At 37.7% G+C, this 21,705-nt stretch overlaps 1 protein-coding gene across 1 annotated transcript in view; it reads left to right on the plus strand.

Moving 5' to 3' along the window:
* The window catches only part of htr2cl1 (5-hydroxytryptamine (serotonin) receptor 2C, G protein-coupled-like 1), a 131,438-nt gene extending 113,856 nt beyond the window's left edge, over nucleotides 1-17,582 (plus strand). The window contains exons 4-6 of the mRNA XM_046852715.1: nucleotides 4,058-4,258; nucleotides 13,603-13,871; nucleotides 15,490-17,582. Coding sequence (XP_046708671.1) covers nucleotides 4,058-4,258; nucleotides 13,603-13,871; nucleotides 15,490-16,215 — 1,196 coding nt within the window. The 3' untranslated portion in view covers nucleotides 16,216-17,582. The remainder of the gene's footprint in view (nucleotides 1-4,057; nucleotides 4,259-13,602; nucleotides 13,872-15,489) is intronic.
* Nucleotides 17,583-21,705: the final 4,123 nt, after the last annotated feature.

A 21,705-nucleotide genomic window follows, 5' to 3' on the forward strand; every position in this document is an offset into this window, starting at 1 on the left:
AATGCTGGAAATTACCATTTGTACAAGTTCTAAGCATTCACTGTCCAATGAGTCTTGGACATTTAAATTAGTGAGAGGGTTTGCTCTGTCACACCAGAAGGGCAGTTGGTAGCAGCTTTAGGATGGTTGAACCCCCTCGAATTACTGCTGGTCCAATTATGTGTTGCATTTTTAATCACCCCATTTGTAAAAAGAAAGATATAACCTTATTTGGTTTATGGTAGAATTTTATTGGCTAGCAGCTGCTACGGGGAAAAACAGGAGTAACCAATGGGGTCCATGCATATTTATTTCTATTTGTGTTTAAAAGCCAACTGGACAGCTGATTAAGTCCTAGAGTTCAGCTTGAGGGGGAGGTCGATCTGGTTTTATGAGATAAGATATCCATTTGTGGCATGTTATTTAGGTCATTTTCAGTCGAATTGTCGTGAGGGTATTTTATTTAAATGACAAATTCCGAATATCCCAGCCGCTCCTAACACTGCCTGGCATCCACCCCAGATGCATGAATGCATCAAATTTATCAATTTAATTGTACAGATCACACAATGATTTAGCATATTTTCCCATCATCCCCTTGAAATAAATGTCTGGCTATGCCGCTGGTATGCAGTCTTTCAAAACAAACAGCTGGGCAGCTTTCCAGCTTGCTCACATTGCTTTCTGTTGTGTTCTGCTCTCAAGCACATTAACACACGCTTAGATGTGCCACATTAGTCCAGAACTCCTCCCCCAGACACCACCCTCAGGCTACAGATTTATGCTAAAGCACCGCCACCTGCTACTGCTGCAGCCTTAGTGATGGACATTGAGCTCAGTTTCAATAGCTTGAGTTCAAAATCTGTTAATCTACCATGAGTAATTTTATGAGGACTCAAGCAGTAGTTTTCTTTAACTGCCGTATCAACATTATTAGATTTGTGCAAATAGCAATGAGTAACCCCATACCTACTGTAACAATAGCCTTAGGAAATAGTCCACTTTGAAGAAACCGCATATTATTGTTTTTAATTAATGAGATCTTAAATGCAATCCAAAATAAAATAAAAATTCACTTTGGTTAAGTCATACCTACATTACCCACAATGCCATTTAACTACTTCACTAGTGGTGAGAGTGGAATTTAGGCCTCGCTTCATCTCTAACTAATGAGAGTGATGCAGCAGCACTTTAGTATCTTAGTCTGTTCGGCTCTTATCATCTGTACACCCTGCTCCAACAGATCAGTTTTCAATGTTTTAAATTTCATGCCATATCACTGCCATTATCACAGTAATGCTTTCCATCTCAATCTAACCAAGCCGAGTCTGATTTATCTCTATTGCATTGTGTCACTGCTTTGCATGTTGCATGTCCCTGGAAAATGGTGCATGAGAGAAGAATCTCTCTGTTTTCAATGAGACCATTACGACTGATACAGACAACATTAACATTAAACCCATTCACAGGTGAACTGAATTATACTGACTATCTCTTTACAATGACACCTGTCATGGGTGGGGGGGCATATTATGCAAGTGAGTTCTCAGCAAGTGCGCAACAGTCTGTTCTTAAAGTTGTGTTAGAAGCCAGAAAAATGGGCAAACATGAGGATCTGTGCAACTTTGACAAAAGCTGAAATGTAATTGCTAGACAACTGGGTCAGAGCACCTCCAAAAAGACAGGCCTTTTCAGGTGTTCCTTGAATACTTCGGTCAGTACCTATTAAAATTAGTCAAAGGAAAGATAGCCAGTGAACTGGTGACAGAGATATGGGTGCACAAAGATCAGTGATTTTGCATAGGGAGCAAAAGCTAGCTCATCTGGTATGGTCCCACAGATAAACTTCAGTTATTTTACTGAAAATGTTAAATCTTGCTTTGATAGAAAGATGTTAGAAAACACGCAGTGAATTACAGTTTGCTGTGTTTGGGTCTTGCAGTCAGAGAGCCCATGCTGACCCCCCTGTCCACTGCCGAGAGCAACTAAGGATTCAGTATGGGAAGAAAGGATCGTGCAAAGGATGCAATAGGGGAAGACAGCAAGGCTATGTGATGCTCTGGATAAGGTTTGGGTCCCGTGGAAGAATTGACACAACCTAGAATTGTTGTGGACCAAGTACCACCCTTCATGGCAGTAGTAATTGTTGTAGCATTTCATAAAAAAGGAGCATTTTTTTTATTTTGGTGCAGTCAATGTTGCATGCACATATTTTCTGTTTCTTGCATTTACACTATAGTAATACCCTTATATCGTTATAATTTATTTCACATGTGGCTGGAGATTTCACAGAGTAAGAATATCATTGTAGGGTGTAACAGACTGTTTTCTGTACATATGACAATAAGCTCTTAAATATTAAAAAATCTGTCATAGATTCTGTCACTCTTATACTTTACATGTTGTTTGTCAGTGCACTACTTTTATTCTCGGTTTTAGCCTGAGTTTTGTCGAACATTCTCTCTGTGTAGAAATTACATGATTAAATGGAAATTCTTACAAAAGAGACATCATTATATCCTCTGTTTCTCACCTTTCTCTCCTCTCCTCTATTTCTCCTCAGTCCACCTTACTCCCTCTCTCTTTCTCTCTCTCTTGCTTTAATCTTATAATTCATTCGTGTATTAGAAGGCTGGAGTAGTGCTGTAATGACACAGAGCAGGGGGAGACCGTGGAAAAATCGTGAGTGAAATCTTGATCAGAGGGAAGAAAAATTGGAGCTGGTGGACATAATGTGTCTCATTGTCTATCTCGAGTGCTAAGTTCAGTGCGGGCTGTGTGTGCATCAATAGCCTAGACCTTGGTGGGAATGAAGGAAGCTTCATTGAAATCATGTGTGCAAGGACACATCATATGGTAAACTTTAATCAAGTGTCATCTTTGATTTCTCTTTCAATATGCTTGGCTTTTTTATTTGTACGCATGACAATTATTTTGTTGCAATAGTCTAATCTACATTACAGCTATTACAAAACACTTGTATCTGTAATGGTCTTAACAACAAATCATTGGTCAGAAAATCAAGAATTTGATCGAGTTGTCATTGTTTTATCAAGAATTTAACAGAGATAAAGTAAAGTATGTTTAGGAAAGCTGTTTGATTTCAAGCCTTAAACTTGTATAAACTCGTGGACAGCTTTTCACAGAAAAAAGTTGATTTTGTTCCATTCATTGCTTGAGAGATTTAACAATTTGATGGGAAAATAACATTTTTTTAGAACCCAGACTTTTCAATAGTTTCTTAAAGAAAAAAAAATACACCATGATTTCATGTTTTTATGTTTGTGTTCAAGAAGACTAAATAAGTATATTTCCCTGTTTTTGGCTCTTCCCCAAACAGCCAAATTCAATATGTAAATGTGGCACAGGAGGTTTCAGGAGTGTATTTGATTAATTTCTGCTCATTTTCTAGCCCAGATTTGTTTTAAAAGCTTCATAGTTTGCCATTTTGTGACTTTTCCCTCCAGGAGCCTACTAGAATGAATATTTTAATTGTGAATATTTTCCAGAATTATTCTGCTAGATATCATGTCATAATCATGATTTTTCATGTTCCTGTTCCTTTTTACCGCATGCATATTTTATTGTGCTTTTTTATGAATAGGGTGCAAATGTAGCTTTTTTTTGTGCGGAATAAAGACACAAATAACTTCTTTTCGTTCCTTTTTTTCTTCTCTTACACTCTTTTTCTAATTTATAGTTAACTGTGCAGAAAGAAAGAAATTACATTAAATGATTCTATAGTGCACTCTATAGGGTTTTTTATGTTGAAGTCCTGATGGTAACTGATCTTTTCTCATTGGATTACAAAGTGTACAACATGAGCCTGATGGCTGATGATGTGTTTGTGGTAGTATTTACATGTGTAATGAACCTGCACTGCAGGATGTCTGCAAAGACTCAAGAAAAAGAAGCACTGGTATACGGCATTAATGGTAGATGCACTTAGTGAACTCATGGAAACCATTAGATCCGAATGTTTTAATGAAAAACATTAGGCTAATTAGAAAAAGTACATCTAAAACCCTCTTCTTTTTTTTTTCATCCCAACTCGTCATGTGCATTCTCTTTGCTCTAGATTACGCATGGCCGTTTCCTGACTCTCTCTGCCCTATATGGATCTACCTAGACGTACTTTTCTCCACGGCCTCGATCATGCACCTGTGCGCCATCTCTCTGGACCGCTACGTGGCTATCTGCAACCCAATCCAGCACAGCCGATTCAACTCGCGTACCAAAGCCATGCTGAAAATCGCCGCTGTCTGGACCATCTCTATAGGTCAGAGCTTACATGTACTTCGGTCTGGCGTCTGTGTTTACTAAACTGCAGATATGTATGAGAGGTTAAGCTGTATTTTTTTTCTTTCTTCTTATGAAAGCTTAGGATAATCCACAAGGCAAAGTGACATTTGAGGTAAACAGAAAAAAAAGAAAAACACATGCACAAAGACTGCAGGGAAAAATAAAATGACTTGAGTTCTGGGAATTCTGATGCAAACAGAGGTAATACAGATATCCCAGTCAGAGGCCTCACTGCTTGTAAAAAGAAATAAATAGATAAATATGCAAACAAATAAATAAATATAGGAAAAACATCATTACCTTAACACCTCCTTAGTGCATCTATTCATTGAGGAAACACACTGACCGTGAAAGCAGTAGCGCCACAAATCTGTCCTACGGTATTTTCCCAAGAGCAAACTGCTCAGTGTGGCAGAATAAGGAGATAAAGTTGTCATTATTGTATTAGCAGGACAAGATTTGTTATTTTAGATAGGAAGAAATCTATTTACACTAGGGACATTGGGCACTATTTTTATCCTCAAGCACAGCCCAAAGCATGATTAGCCTACATGAAGGACACAAAGTAGTAGTAGGTGAAGGCTAATTGTCTTGTTTTAAATGAAGCAGCTTAGCAGAATAAATCCACAAATGACTCCTTTAATGTGCTTCTGGCTTCAGTTGCTAGCTATGCAGATTAAGCGTTAAGCCCATTTCAATACACTGTTTGTATGTAGTGCTGATTTATGTGTGTGTTCTTTCGGATTATGAGATTGATTCCTAGGTGTTTATAGATGTGAAATTTGTTGTGTGGAGCTGAATATTGTGTGTTCAAGGCAGCTGGATTTCTAAAATTAGACTTTGAGTGGCACACAGCACCAATGACACCATGTATCATGTTTAGTGCACGATTTAAGATCAGGGAATAAATAGATGCTGCACTTTAGAATGAACCCAATTGAGCACAGAAAGCTGAGTACGTTATACCTTACCTGGTGTACAAAAACAATAAAGATCCTCAGATAAGTTGTAATGATTTGTATGGTTCTAAAAGGCATCAGATTGGTTTTATTGGAAACTGTAATGGTCCCTTTGGGTCTCTGCTAGTAATCTGTTGCCTTGTGTTGGTGGCATGTTATGTCTAACGGATTTAATTAATGACCAAAGGGACACCTTTGGCAAGATGTCGGTATTTACTGGACACCAGTAGGGACCATTAGGACATCATTGAGCATCGAGATCTACAAAGGTTTCTACACTGACTTCTTTAGTTTGATGATAACGATTTAATCAAGCACACTATGTCATGGAAACCCTTTGGTAATGGTTAAATGTTTATGGGTTGCAATGGTGTTTGTAGTGGAAAACATCAGAAACTCTGTGGTGGATCTTTTTATTGCATCAGGGTCAATGCAGCAGATGGGCAGGTTGGGGATTTTAGAAACTGCTGATTTGCTGGAAAGTTTATACACAATGCAAAATCTCACCATTTACACAGTGGTGCAAGAAAAAAACTACCCAGATGGAGTTCTCCAGGCAGAAATATGCTGTTGAGAAATTTCACAAGAGAATAGCTAGACAAGTTCAAGATGATAAAAAGCCTACGGTAACTAAATACACCGCAAAAAGAAATCATCTCTGCTTGTTCTCAGCTGATAGAAATGGAAACCAACATGGTCCTTCACGTCAGTCCATCTGCTTCGTTTTCTGGTGTATTTTCTAAAAAAAAAAAAATTAAAAAAAATGATTTTAAAATGAACATAGCCAAATTTATTTAGAATTTCCAATAGAAGTTCATTAAATCTATTATAAGCTATTTGTACTCGTTCCAAACCTTGAAATAATTTAGTTCTATCAGTTTCTATATTTTATAGAATAGTTTCTGATTTCTGAAGCAAAATGATCTGCAGAATAGTAGAATAAGCAAGAACTACAAGCTTGAATGGAGTAATTATGGCTAGAAATGGGTTTTATGTTATCTCTTAAAATAATAAATACAGTGAAACCTCGATACTCGTGACCTTGACACTCGCGACCTCGATAGTTCGTGACTTTTTTTTGGAACCGGACTAAGAGTCATTTCCTGACAAATCTGATAATTCGTGAGAAGCCGCGAGTGGCTCGAAAATTCAGAGTAACATTTCAAAACAGAGTTTGTACTAATAAATTACATAAAAATGTTTGAAAAACTATTGTATTATTTATTTAAAGTAGTAAATAAAACATTTATGACAAGTAATTCACAATTTTTGTTGCGTTTACAGTACCTTACATGTATTGCATTACAATGTACTGTACAGTGCAACCAAATGTATCCAAATGTAACCCTGTGGCACTGTACTAGATACATTTAGTTATAGTCAAAATGTTTTTACTCACTAAAATTATCAGCCAATAGAACCAGGGTATTTCACGTTTAAAATGAGTCCAAATGGGATTAATATTCTAATATTTGTTTTATTGTCTCGGGAGAGGAAATGCTAGATCATTTTTTGACAATATTTAAGAAAGTTCCACTTACCGAGTCATTTTTTTTTTCCCAACAGCATCAACACATAAGAGTTCGAGACAGATGAACTACAACAGCATTTGGGTTTTAATCCTGTCAGGTGAAAACAGAACTATGAGGATACAGTAGACACAGGCACAGTTGAAATGTAGAAAAAGGACAGGTGTTGAGAAAGAGATCAGCAGTTTATGGAATACTCAAATCAGCCTGTCTGGCATTAAAACAATGTTACGCATGTGTTTGCTGTTTGATGTGAACATTTCCTTAAGCTCTTGACTTGGCTGATTGCATGAACATGCAGTTGTACGAGTGTTCCTGATAAAGTGGATGGTGAGTGTATATCAAATCATAAATATTTGCACTGTGCAATTCAAATATATATTTAGCTAATTGTAATGGCAACATAATGGCACATATTTAGTGATTAAAAAAAATATGAACAAGCCGATCTGCTACTCTCACTAACAGATGCAGAATAATGACAAGCCTTATCAAGAAGCATTTTTTTCTATTGCAGCCTGTGAACCTGTGAGAATAGTAATGCAGGGTGTTAACGTATTCATTTTTGTGACTCACACCCGCTGAACAACAGAAATGAAGGATGACACTTTCAAATATACTGATATACTGACACACACACACACACACACACACACACACACACGCAAAGCTATGCAAAAACCCTTTGACAAAAAAGTCCAAATGGAAACATAAAAGCTAATGGTCTAAACTACGAATCATTGATTAAAAAATGAGCAGGAATTTAAAAATTCACTCCTGAGACCTTTTGTGTTACAATTGATTTATTTCCTTTTGCTAAAATGAACTGTTTAGGGAAATATCGGAAGCTGGGAAGTAACAGAACCATGTACAGAAAGACAAAATCATGATAGTGATCATGACTTTCTGAAACTCAATATCAATCAATACTGAAAGGAACAGCGCTGACTCTTTTTCCTATGAAAAAACTGCCCACAAGTTTACACACAAGAAATTAAATCTAATTTTAAATATTATATAAAAGATAAAACTGTTGCTTTATCTACACTATAAGTGTTATATTTGTGCACACATTTCCTGACAAGAACAAAAGCTTATTTTGTCATATTTTGCTATTTTGAGATTTGCCTAAGAACCCAAGATTTTCTGCCCAAGAGTGTACACTATATGTTCCTTACAAGACTTAACATCTTCTAGACTTGAGGGAATGAATTTAGGTCCTAACTGAATGTAAATATCACAGTCTGCAATGATGAAGGAGAAACTGTGTATACAGAGAGTGGGACATTCTGTATAGCTGCATGTCATTGTGTTCTTTTCTTATGAATGCTATGTTATGGCAATGTATTATTCTGTATATTTTTGGATGTCAGGGCACCTCTGATATGACTTTGTGATTAAATAGATTAAGGTTATGAGTTAATATTTCAAAGACACACACTTTTCATAGGACCATAAATTATTAAGTTGTGGCCATGAGATGCCAGAGTGATGTCAGGAATTGTGTAACTTGAGCTAATAGACAAACATGTTTTGGGAAAATCATACTTTTAATACGTGGCCCTTATAAGTAATTGTTTGCTGTGAGAGTTCAATTGATTCATCTGTCTCACTCCTTATCAAATATATTGAACATTGGTTTGATCAACCCTTGTTTGAAAACGCCCAGTCAACTAAGATTTGTTACAAGGTCAGGAGACCCCATGTGAAGTTACCCAGCATTAGAATTGACTCCACTCATATTGTGCTCTCACAGGTGTACATTGCCCACTAGTGTCTGTAAGAGTTTATTGTACTCTGGCAAAACCACACGATGACTTAAAAATGTGCTGGCAAATAGTTTGCAAGCCATCTGCATTCACTCTATTAAAAACACACACTTTCACCACATCATGCACACACATAGCATTTGCTCTAATTGGACCTACATTTACATTCATGAAATTGATAAAAAAAATCATTAAAATGCTTTTGAATTGATATTAATTTATATATTATTGTGTGATCATATTCCAATTATATTACTAATTTTTACATATTTCATTTATAGGGCACCTATTAGAGGTCACTTTACAGAGAAAACATTTGGTTTATCCAGAGTTAGGCAGTTGAGACTTGAAGGCGTTGCTGACTCTATCGCAGTAGCTTTCCTTGTGATGTTTCCTATCTTTAGCTTCAGCAGATTTGGTGAGCTTGAGCCCACTGTAGCCTCAGAGCTACTCAATCTACCGATTTTCAAACTCGGGCAGAGAGTCACTGGTCAGCTCATGAAAGTTTGTTGTTTGTTCATGAATTTTCAAAACCACCTTGAGGTTAAAAAGGCGCTTTATGAATGAAATGTATTTTTTAGGGGTGTAACGGTACACGTATTCGTACCGAAGTTTTTTGTTAGAGGGCGTTCAGTTGGGTGCACAAGTGTACAGGATGCAATCCTTTTTATGCCCTAAAACTGATCGTGCAGACTTCATCATAAAGCCTAGAGAGTTGAAACTTGGCCAGATGGTAGAAAGTTTCAACCCAGTTGGCCAAAGGGCTAAAGAATGGGACTTAATTGCACACATTTTTGGCTGTAGCTTGTACAAAGTGTATCATAGACTCAAATCTTTCAGATGCTTATTATGTTAAAAACATACTTTTGCGAACTATTTTTAGTTTTTTTGCGCCATCAGAACGAAACCCGTGTAGCAATGTTCAGTAGACAGGGATTGCTAATAATTATCTAAAAAGTTCAACTCACCCTGCAAAAGCTCGCCAAAACATTAGAAATATGACTTTGTAAAATGGCTATTACTCATAAACGGAATGGGATATCTTCACGAAGCTTGGTATATGTGTCTATGTGCTTAATCATTGTTAAAAAAAAAATTGCATAGCTTTGCCACTTGGTGGTGCTAAACAAGGAAAAAAATAAAATTGTCTATAACTACACAAACATTCGTCCAATTGACGTGTAGCTTGGCATGTAATGTCTCTGTCCAATCTGCCATAAGGTTTTATAAGGACATTTGCGTATCTCAAAAAACATGGTCACCATTTACCAATGACATTTGGGCACCTGTTAGAAAACGTTAACGAATGCCGATCAAAGCGAAACTCGGTAGGCATGTTCGACCCATGGCCCTAAAAGTCTGTAAGAATTTTAAACGACATCGGCCACTAGGGGGTGATATTTAAGTGTATAAGAAACATACACTTAATTTTTATATCATTTTATTGATCTTATGCTGAGCAATTTTGCTTAAAGGATCATTGCTCTCAATCAAATCCTTCATTCATTATTTATAATTATGTTAAATACCTACTTTTACAAAATACTCCTAGGTTTTTCATCTGATCGGAACCAAGTTCCGCAATGCTCGCTGGACAGTGTTTATCAATAATCATTAAAAAGAAATATAAAAAATTCCACTCACTATTAAAGGGTGGACAAAATGTAGCCGTCTCACTTTGACAAAAATGTCAATAACTCATAACGGAATGAGATATCTTTACCCAACTTGGTGGACGTGTCCATGAGCTCAATAGTTGGTCAAATAACGGCGCAAAACAAAGAAAAGAAAAAACGTCTAGAACTACACAACCGCTCATCCGATTCACTTGATACTTGGCAAGCAGATATTTGCGTTTCTTAAGAAACATGGCCACCATCTGCTAATTACATGTGAGCAACTGTTAGACAACGTTACCAGAGGCGTATGTAGTGTTGTATTGCCTCGAGCATGTAGTGTTGCTGACTAAAAGTATGCAGTAAACCTCCTTGTAAAGCACACGTCTCAGGTGTTGTCTCTGTCATTACAGCGTATTACAGTGAAACTCGGTGGGCATGTTCCTAATGTCTTTTTCCTTATGACCTTCAGTACCTCGTTTGCTTGAGCCCTGCTAATCGGTGCTTGCAGTTATATTTATTATTATTGTTATTGTTATTATTATTATTATTGTTGTTGTTGTTCTTGTTGTTGTTATTATTATTATTAAGCTTGAAACATACACAACAGTGCCTGAGGTAAAAAAAAAGAAAATAAACTAGAGTTAGCACAGTGTCACTGTGGCTACTCTCTCCATACCAGAAATAGGATTTGTTTTGCATACATGAAACGCTAAAGAATCCATAGGGCAAGCGCTAGCCGCTAACCAGGAAGTGACTAGCGCTAGCGCTAGGAATTCTTTAGCGTTTTTTTCCAGCTTCAAGAATTTCTCTTAAAAGGAGAAGATCCTGACAATTCCACATATCAAAGGAGTAAAGTCATGAATGATGGAAGGAATGAAGAAATTTGTTAAAGTATGCTGAAATAAGTAGAACAGTTAAGAAAAAAAATGTAATATCAAATGTAAAACACACACACACACACACACACACACACACACACACACACACACACACACACACACACACATATATACACATCTGTATTAACCAAATGGGATCCAACAAATGTAAACTAGTTTCATTTTTTTCATTTATTTCTTTTTATTTTATCAATTTAATTTGTGCCAATTTATTTGATTACTCAATGTAATCAATATAATAAAAGGTGTATTGCATTAATTTAATTTATTCTATTTAATTTTTTTTTATGAAATATCAAATATTCTTTTATATATTATTTAACCAAGTCGGCATTTTTATTTCAAATTGTTTTAAAAATATAAACTGTTGAAATTTTGATGATCACAAAAGTTATTAGTAATAAACTGTGTTAATAAAAATTGACAAGCAATTTTATGTTTTGCATTTCTCCCCCCTAACTGTAGACTTGCTGTTGCAGCTTATTCAACACAATAATTGAAAATGTTGTGCATCCAGACATGCTTTTCTGCTAACCATGATTGTAAAGAGCAGTTATTTCATTTAAACCAGTCCGGCTCATAGTTGCACTAAGGACTCTCTCATTAAAAAGGCATCTCCAACCAAAGAAGTGCTGTTGGTCATGGGATGGTTTTATATTATTTTTCGTGTAAACGTTATGGGAAAAAAATTCAGGACCCCAAGTTTTACCACAAGTTATTTAAGTGCTAGAATTTGGCTATATATTACATACTGGCACGTTCTATTTTTATTCTAGCTGTTACTTTTCAGAATTGTTGAAGAAAAATCTTTTATCTGGTCCAAGTATCTTCATTAGGGGCATCGCGGGTTACTAATAGTGCTTGTGTTTTGTAGTCCAGCCAGTATTCATCAGGAAAATGCCTTCTAACCACCTACTCATTGCTAAGTTCTGTTCAGTGGCATTATAATCTTGCAGGGTTTTTTCATTTTTAATTTATTATTACATTTTTTTGTTAAGCACATTGCCAGCTGTTATCTAAACTGCAGTCTATAGTTTATTCAATTACTTATCCTGATTCATAAAGAAAATTATACCTGCAATATCTGCTGTGGCTCTGATTCATCAGCTCTAAATGAAAAAAAAAACACTTACCCAATCCTTTGAAATTGAGGTCTGCATTATAAAAGAGCTATTTTTAAAGTATGGCTTTTCCTCTGTGATCCTGGTTTAACAGAGGGATGTTAACGCTAATTAACGGATTGGATTGTTGCTGTTTTGCATATGGTTTTTAAGCGGTGTTATCTGTACATACACTGAGGACACTTGAGTGTGGATCATCAAACTACTCAGATATTTTCTACATACTACGAATCTAACTATGTCTTTTTGTAGCTTAAGAATACTATCATTGATAACTTGGTAGCTCATTGGTTTATATAGTTGAAGAAGCAGAGACCAGTACCTATAAAAAAAGTATGTTACTCAAAATAGGAATATTAATGGTGTTGGGTATCTCTGAAAGCTGACCCTCTTTAAGGACTTGCTAAGGCTCAGAAACAAAATTTCTGTGGCGAATAAAACCCGTCCTTTGTTTCCCAAAGGCAAAAGTTTCAGGAACGAGTAAGTCCATTTTCTGCCTTCAAAGACATATGCTTTTACTGATTTACCAAATTCCATTGGCTAGCTATTTCAGCAGCATAGTAATATTCACTGACTTTTAGTGGTGGACGAAGTACACAAACCATGCACTTCAATTAAAGTTAAGATACACTAGATAAAATATTACTCCAGTTAAATTTAAACTTTCATGAGTAAAAGTACAAAAATATTTGCCTTTGAATGTATTTAAGTATCCAAAGTACTATGATTTATTATGTCTATAATGTTCCTTTACTTAATCAACTCACATTATGTAAAAAGACTCCAATGTAACTCTTTGCCCACCAATCTATTAATAGAATGACATTAATGAGTCAAACACTGATTGATATCTATTCAAATGATCATGATCCCAGAACCTTCTTTTCGACTATTCAGTGCAAATAAGGCCACAACGGGTGTTTTTTCAAGTTAGAGTCAGGACTTTCTTCAATCATTTATGTTCTGCTTACTGTTGAACTGATGCTGAACTGTTTGGTGATAAGTAGATACAACCAAGCGGCGATCAAAACAAGTTGAAAACAGAGCACGTGCTCTACATTGATTGGTGGTTTGCTGTGTGCTTGACCAGTTATGTTTTTAAACACTCATAAATAAAAAGGAACTACTGATTTTGCAAAAAAAAGTTCAGATATGTGAAAAAGCTATAAATACCAATTTACTGTACATTTACTTCATTACTCTCCATCACTGGTGACTCCTAAATATTTAGTCCAGTGCTGTTAAATGCATAGACGCACTGCATCTTTATCTTGCACCTATAACAATTACATTAAAACCACTTGATGTGTTTTCACCTAAAAAATAAAACAAAAATACCTGAAGGAATAAAAAATTAGTAATACCTAAATTATATTACACCTTTTATTATTCCCACTTAATCCTTTCTTTCTTTCCCTCTCTCAGGTATCTCCATGCCTATTCCTGTAATTGGCCTCCGCAACACAGATAAAGTGTTTGAAAATGGAAGCTGTATGCTGAATGAGGAGCGTTTTGTACTGGTCGGCTCCTTCGTGGCCTTCTTCATCCCTCTTGTCATCATGGTGGTCACATACTGCTTAACTGTCCAGGCTCTTCAGCGTCAAGCCTCTGTCTTCCTCTTTGAGTCTAAAGCCTCTTCCCAGCAGCCCTTGCAGTCGGCAGCCCCGTCCTCGTCTCAGCTGGCGCCGCCCCCTGTCCCCTCCCGTCGTAGCAGCCTGAACTGCCTGCGAATCGGGAACTCGCTCAGCCCGTCGACATCAGACAACATCTCTATGGTGGCCGGCTCAGAGGCACCGTCTCAACTCAGCTCTCCGGCTGTATCACACGGCCGCCGTGGCATGATGCAGGCCATCAAAACGAGCGGCGTGCCTCCAAGGTCCTGGGCGTCGTGTTCTTCCTCTTCCTGCTCATGTGGTGCCCGTTCTTCATCACCAACGTGCTGTTTAAGAATACTATCATTGATAACTTGGTAGCTCATTGGTTTATATAGTTGAAGAAGCAGAGACCAGTACCTATAAAAAAAGTATGTTACTCAAAATAGGAATATTAATGGTGTTGGGTATCTCTGAAAGCTGACCCTCTTTAAGGACTTGCTAAGGCTCAGAAACAAAATTTCTGTGGCGAATAAAACCCGTCCTTTGTTTCCCAAAGGCAAAAGTTTCAGGAACGAGTAAGTCCATTTTCTGCCTTCAAAGACATATGCTTTTACTGATTTACCAAATTCCATTGGCTAGCTATTTCAGCAGCATAGTAATATTCACTGACTTTTAGTGGTGGACGAAGTACACAAACCATGCACTTCAATTAAAGTTAAGATACACTAGATAAAATATTACTCCAGTTAAATTTAAACTTTCATGAGTAAAAGTACAAAAATATTTGCCTTTGAATGTATTTAAGTATCCAAAGTACTATGATTTATTATGTCTATAATGTTCCTTTACTTAATCAACTCACATTATGTAAAAAGACTCCAATGTAACTCTTTGCCCACCAATCTATTAATAGAATGACATTAATGAGTCAAACACTGATTGATATCTATTCAAATGATCATGATCCCAGAACCTTCTTTTCGACTATTCAGTGCAAATAAGGCCACAACGGGTGTTTTTTCAAGTTAGAGTCAGGACTTTCTTCAATCATTTATGTTCTGCTTACTGTTGAACTGATGCTGAATTGTTTGGTGATAAGTAGATACAACCAAGCGATCAAAACAAGTTGAAAACAGAGCACGTGCTCTACATTGATTGGTGGTTTGCTGTGTGCTTGACCAGTTATGTTTTTAAACACTCATAAATAAAAAGGAACTACTGATTTTGCAAAAAAAAGTTCAGATATGTGAAAAAGCTATAAATACCAATTTACTGTACATTTACTTCATTACTCTCCATCACTGGTGACTCCTAAATATTTAGTCCAGTGCTGTTAAATGCATAGACGCACTGCATCTTTATCTTGCACCTATAACAATTACATTAAAACCACTTGATGTGTTTTCACCTAAAAAATAAAACAAAAATACCTGAAGGAATAAAAAATTAGTAATACCTAAATTATATTACACCTTTTATTATTCCCACTTAATCCTTTCTTTCTTTCCCTCTCTCAGGTATCTCCATGCCTATTCCTGTAATTGGCCTCCGCAACACAGATAAAGTGTTTGAAAATGGAAGCTGTATGCTGAATGAGGAGCGTTTTGTACTGGTCGGCTCCTTCGTGGCCTTCTTCATCCCTCTTGTCATCATGGTGGTCACATACTGCTTAACTGTCCAGGCTCTTCAGCGTCAAGCCTCTGTCTTCCTCTTTGAGTCTAAAGCCTCTTCCCAGCAGCCCTTGCAGTCGGCAGCCCCGTCCTCGTCTCAGCTGGCGCCGCCCCCTGTCCCCTCCCGTCGTAGCAGCCTGAACTGCCTGCGAATCGGGAACTCGCTCAGCCCGTCGACATCAGACAACATCTCTATGGTGGCCGGCTCAGAGGCACCGTCTCAACTCAGCTCTCCGGCTGTATCACACGGCCGCCGTGGCATGATGCAGGCCATCAAAAACGAGCGGCGTGCCTCCAAGGTCCTGGGCGTCGTGTTCTTCCTCTTCCTGCTCATGTGGTGCCCGTTCTTCATCACCAACGTGCTGTTTGTGCTGTGTCGCAGCGCGTGCAACAAGCCGCTGCTCTCTGACCTGCTCAATGTGTTTGTGTGGGTGGGCTACATCTCGTCGGGTGTGAACCCTCTGGTATACACTCTCTTCAATAAGACCTACAGGCGTGCCTTCTCCAGTTACATGCGCTGCCAGTACAGCGGAGTCCGGCTCAAGCCTGTGGTCATCCATGTACCGTGCCCATCGCAAGCCGCCGTCACGCCGCTTCTCATTTGCGTAGACGTCGACCGGAACAGTAACTGCCGCAATGGGGACGGCAATGCGCTTCAGAAGCTGGAGCTGCCCGACATTGACACTCATCTTGGGATAGAGATGCAAACTGGAGTGTCAGCGCTATCTGTCAACAGCTGCCATACTCTGGCAGAACACACCAGCAGCGTTTGATTCATTATGGCTGAGCTGTCTGCTGTAGCATGGCCACCAGGATCTCTGTGTCTCTCTCTGTATTCCATTTCACTCAACCCCCTAACTGAAGCCGCCAAAGCTGGATGTTACCATGCTGTCGAATGTATGCTGGTGGGGCACAGGGGGTGTAATTTACAGAATCAGAGACTAACCTGGTTCACATGCATTAGGACAATCTAGGACACTCTGCACTGTGTGGGAATTAATCTAAAGTTTAAAAAAAATCTTTATGATGATGATGATGTTTTTGAACAGGTTCAGTTATCTGAATGCCATAAAGTGTTGCATGGCTTGATCTAGTTTTTCAATAAAACAATACTCAACAGCGTGAATAAGCAATGAGGCTTCCAAAGAGAGAGCTCCAGCTCCCTCATGTGGTTCTCTCACAGAATTGCAGATGCCCTCCGAGATGCAAGAAATTGAGGCTGACTAACAGTCTATCCCCTCAAAAAAAAAATCCTAATTAAATGATTTACCCCAAGAACATAACCGCTTTAAATAAATTATGTTTCCATTGCATTTCATTGTTTCAATATACTATTCACTCAATGATAGAGAACAGCCTAGGACATCTCTGCATAGTTTTTGCAGCAGCAGCAGCAGGATCGGGTATGTTTTGTTTCATATGACCTATCAGATTTGACGAAACAAAAAAGGCCGAAAGAAGTCCTCGGATCGTCTCAAACTCACAAACCCACCTGTAATTGTGCATCCTTGACAAATCTGTAGAACGGAATGCAGTTCAAATCGTAATGATCATTTCTAATCAAAGCATGCAGTGTGTTGGCTGTGTAAGGTATGGCTCCAGAGCTATGCTTTAAATCATAATGTTAAAGGATTGTGGTTTAGATTTACTTAGAAAATGATGCAAAACGTCATGCAAAATATTACTCTCACTCTCAGAGGTTACGTCTTCAATCAGTGCCACAACAGTTGGAGAATTCTCTCTTGAATGTAAATGTCTGTTTTCTCGTGGTGTTTTGATGAAGCACAAACACACAGGAGAACTACACCGAATGCATGGAAAGAAACCTACTGTAGGGTTATGAAAAAAAAGCCACATCTCATTCAGCAAAATCAAAATCTGTCCAAAATCCAAACCATGTGTTCAGAGGAGCTATAGATGTCTGTTGTTGTGTAAAATGCTGTAAATGCTTTGTTGTTTTGTGAGTGTGTAGAATTTTAGTACTCGCTATATATTAAAGGCCCTTCATTCAAAACTGCCATTTTATAACAAAAAAACGGTGAATGGTTGTTCAAATCACTTCTCCTGTTTCGATCTACCATTTAACACATGACCCCCTTTTTTGTGATGCTGCTATTTATTTAATAAACTCTCATTATCATTTGTGTCAGTGTTTTGCTTTATGACTGGGCAGCTTTGCAGGAAATTCCCACCCTGGATGATTTATATTTACATTACATTTGCATTTTTATTTGCGCCAATTAGAGACGTGATGTACAAAAGTGTCTCTAGCGATGAATAAATCTACACTGGTACACTAGATTACAAACTTAAGATAAATCAGACTACAACTCTTGATTTTTACAATGAAAACTTGGAAAGTGCTCATTTAAGTGTTTCAGGAAGAGGAAGTTCTTCAACCGTCGCTTGAGGATAGCAGAGACTCCGCTGTTCAGACATCTAGGGGAAGTTCATTCCACCACCTCGGTGCCAGAACAGAGAAGAGCCTTGAAGTGTACTTACCTCTCATTCTGAGAGAAGGTGGTACCAGTTGAGCAGTGCTGGAGGATCTCAGACAGCGTGGTGCAGTGCGAGATGTGATGAGGTCTCTGAGGTAAGATAGTGCTGGTTCATTTTTGGCCTTGTAGGCAAGCATCAGTGTTTTGAATCTGATGTGTGCAGTTACTGGACGCCAGTGAAGGGAGCGCAGCAGTGGGGTGGGGTGGGAGAACTTAAGCAGATTGAACACAAGTCATGCAGCTGCATTTTGGATAATTTGCAGAGGATGACTAGTGTTCAGAGGAAGACCTGCCAGCAGAAAGTTGTAATAGTCCAGTCCCGGAATAACGAGACTGAACAAGCACCTGGGCAGCCTGTGTGGACTGAACTCGTCGAATCATTCAAGTGTTGTAGAGAAGAAATCAACAAGAACGAGCCACATTAGGATAGTTGATTGTCCATAGTTAACGAAGGAGTAAGGGATTCCTGGCTGTGTAGTGTAGTCATTGTTGGGGAGCAGAGGTGGCAAAAGTACCCACATCCTTTACTTAAGCAGAAGTACAGATACTCATGTTTTAAAATACTCAGGTAAGAGTTAAAGTACTGATTCAACTTTTTTACTCAAGTGACATGTACTTAATAAAAAGTAGTTATTACTTCTACCTGTTTTAGCTGTTAACTGGACCTCACATCATATTAGATAGATAGATAGATAGATAGATAGATAGATAGATAGATAGATAGATAGATAGATAGATAGATAGATAGATAGATAGATAGATAGATAGATAGATAGATCTTTATTGTCATTGCATTGTACAGGTACACAGCAACAAAATGCAGTTTGGCATCTACCAGAAGTGCAAAAAGTAGCAATAGTGCAGATAAATATGTAGCATATTTACAGTGATTAAATATAAAGGCTATAACAGTGCAGAGATGTGTAGACATTAATAAGAGCCTTTGCTATGTTTCCACACGGACAGACATAATCATAGACATTTTACAGATTTGAATGGTGTTGTTTTTATCTGTACGATCGCCATTATGAGGGAAAAACCCACAAAACGCCACCTAGAGGGTAAATTGTGTAAAACATGGCGGATTTGGTGTTTGATTTCAGACTTGGAGCAGAAATAAAACAAAAGTTTACTGAATAAAAATCTTTTTTATCTGGAGTTTATTTATTTATTTCATATCTAAGTAAAAAAAGGACGTCGTGGATAAATGTATTTTTGACGAAGGTTTTAATTTCGCCTCTTTTATATTTAGATTTTTAGATTATGTATTTATGTTTTTTATAAAAATAGTAAAAACAGAAATGCGCGCTGAATTGATACAATTTAGTGCCGTTTACAATCATTTTAATTTTGACAGCCATATATATATATATATATATATATATATATATATATATATATATATATATATATATATATATATATATATATATATATATACAGTGAGGAAAATATGTATTTGAACACCCTGCTATTTTGCAAGTTCTCCCACTTAGAAATCATGGAGGGGTCTGAAATTGTCATCGTGAAATTGTCATCCACTGTGAGAGACATAATCTAAAAAAAAATCCAGAAATCACAATATATGACTTTTAAACTATTTATTTGTATGATACAGCTGCAAATAAGTATTTGAACACCTGTCTATCAGCTAGAATTCTGACCCTCAAAGACCTCTTAGTCTGCCTTTAAAATGTCCACCTCCACTACATTTATTATCCTAAATTAGTTGCACCTGTTTGAGGTCGTTAGCTGCATAAAGACACCTGTCCACCCCATACAATCAGTAAGAATCCAACTACTAACATGGCCAAGACCAAAGAGCTGTCCAAAGACACTAGAGACAAAATTGTACACCTTCACAAGGCTGGAAAGGGCTATGGAGAAATTGCCAAGCAGCTTGATGAAAAAAGGTCCACTGTTGGAGCAATCATTAGAAAACGGAAGAAACATGACTGTCAATCTCCCTCGGACTGGGGCTTCATGCAAGATCTCACCTCGTGGGGTCTCAATGATCCTAAGGAAGGTGAGAAATCAGCCCAGAACTACAGGGGAGGAGCTGGTCAATGACCTGAAAAGAGCTGGGACCACCGTTTCCAAGGTTACTGATGGTAATACACTAAGACGTCATGGTTTGAAATCATGCATGGCACGGAAGGTTCCCCTGCTTAAACCAGCACATGTCCAGGCACGTCTTAAGTTTGCCAATGACCATTTGGATGATCCAGAGGAGTCATGGTAGAAAGTCATGTGGTCAGATGAGACCAAAATAGAACTTTTGGGTCATAATTCCACTAAACGTGTTTGGAGGAAGAAGAATGATGAGTACCATCCCAAGAACACCATCCCTACTGTGAAGCATGGGGGTGGTAGCATCATGCTTTGGGGTGTTTTTCTGCACATGGGACAGGCGACTGCACTGTATTAAGGAGAGGATGACCAGGGCCATGTATTGCAAGATTTTGGGGAACAACCTCCTTCCCTCAGTTAGAGCATTGAAGATAGGTCGAGGCTGGGTCTTCCAACATGACAATGACCCAAAGCACACAGCCAGGATAACCAAGGAGTGGCTCTGAAAGAAGCATATCAAGGTTCTGGCATGGCCTAGCCAGTCTCAGACCTAAACCCAATAGAGAATCTTTGGAGGAGCTCAAACTCCGTGTTTCTCAGCGACAGGCCAGAAACCTGACTGATCTAGAGAAGATCTGTGTGGAGGATTGAGCCAAAATCCCTCCTGCAGTGTGTGCAAACCTGGTGAAAAACTACAGGAAACGTTTGACCTCTGTAATTGCAAACAAAGGCTACTGTACCAAATATTAACATTGACTTTCTCAGGTGTTCAAATAATTATTTGCAGCTGTATCATACAAATAAATAGTTAAAAAATCATATATTGTGATTTCTGGATTTTTTTTTTTTTTAGATTATGTCTCTCACAGTGGACATGCACCTATGATGACAATTTCAGACCCCTCCATGATTTCTAAGTGGGAGAACTTGCAAAATAGCAGGGTGTTCAAATACTTATTTTCCTTACTGTATATATATATATATATATATATATATATATATATATATATATATATATATATATATACACAAAACGAATTAAAAATGTTACCGAATGAATGTGTCCAGGCTGAACATCTACATATAGAACGCAAGCAGAGAAAAGATGATGATGATGATGATGATGATGATGATGATGATGATCAGGTGATCAGGAAAGTCTCTGTTCTCAGTAATGGTTACATCACTGACTTCCTCTGTCTCATCCACGTTAGCTTTACTTCTTGTTGCTTTCTGCCTGCTGATTGTTAGCTTCGTAAACTAGTCTACATCTGTGGTGAGTGAGAGACAGGACTTTACACACCAGTGGATTGAAAAAGATGGAAAATCGGTTGGTGGGCTGAAATCGGCCCAGTGAATATAAAAAATATTGATATTTCACCAAATCAATGGATTAAAACTAAAGTAACGAGTCGGTTTTGAAAATTTAAGAAGTAAAAAGTACAGATATTTGTGTAAAAATTTAATGAGTAAAATAAAAAATTTGTCTGAAAAATAAATAGTGGAGTAAAGCACTGATACCAAAAAAATCTACTTAAGTACAGTAAAGGAAACTTTAGCTGAAGTTACATTCAAAGAAAATTTGGTCAGAAGTGCAAGGTAGGTGCGAAGTCTGCGTCAAGATTTTTTTCCACTTTCCTTGCTGGTCTGAGTTCTCACCAATTGCTGCGCAAAACATCTGACAGCCAGGGTGTG

Source organism: Silurus meridionalis, chromosome 6 (assembly GCF_014805685.1).
Source record: "Silurus meridionalis isolate SWU-2019-XX chromosome 6, ASM1480568v1, whole genome shotgun sequence".
NCBI classification, from domain to species: Eukaryota; Metazoa; Chordata; class Actinopteri; order Siluriformes; family Siluridae; genus Silurus; species Silurus meridionalis.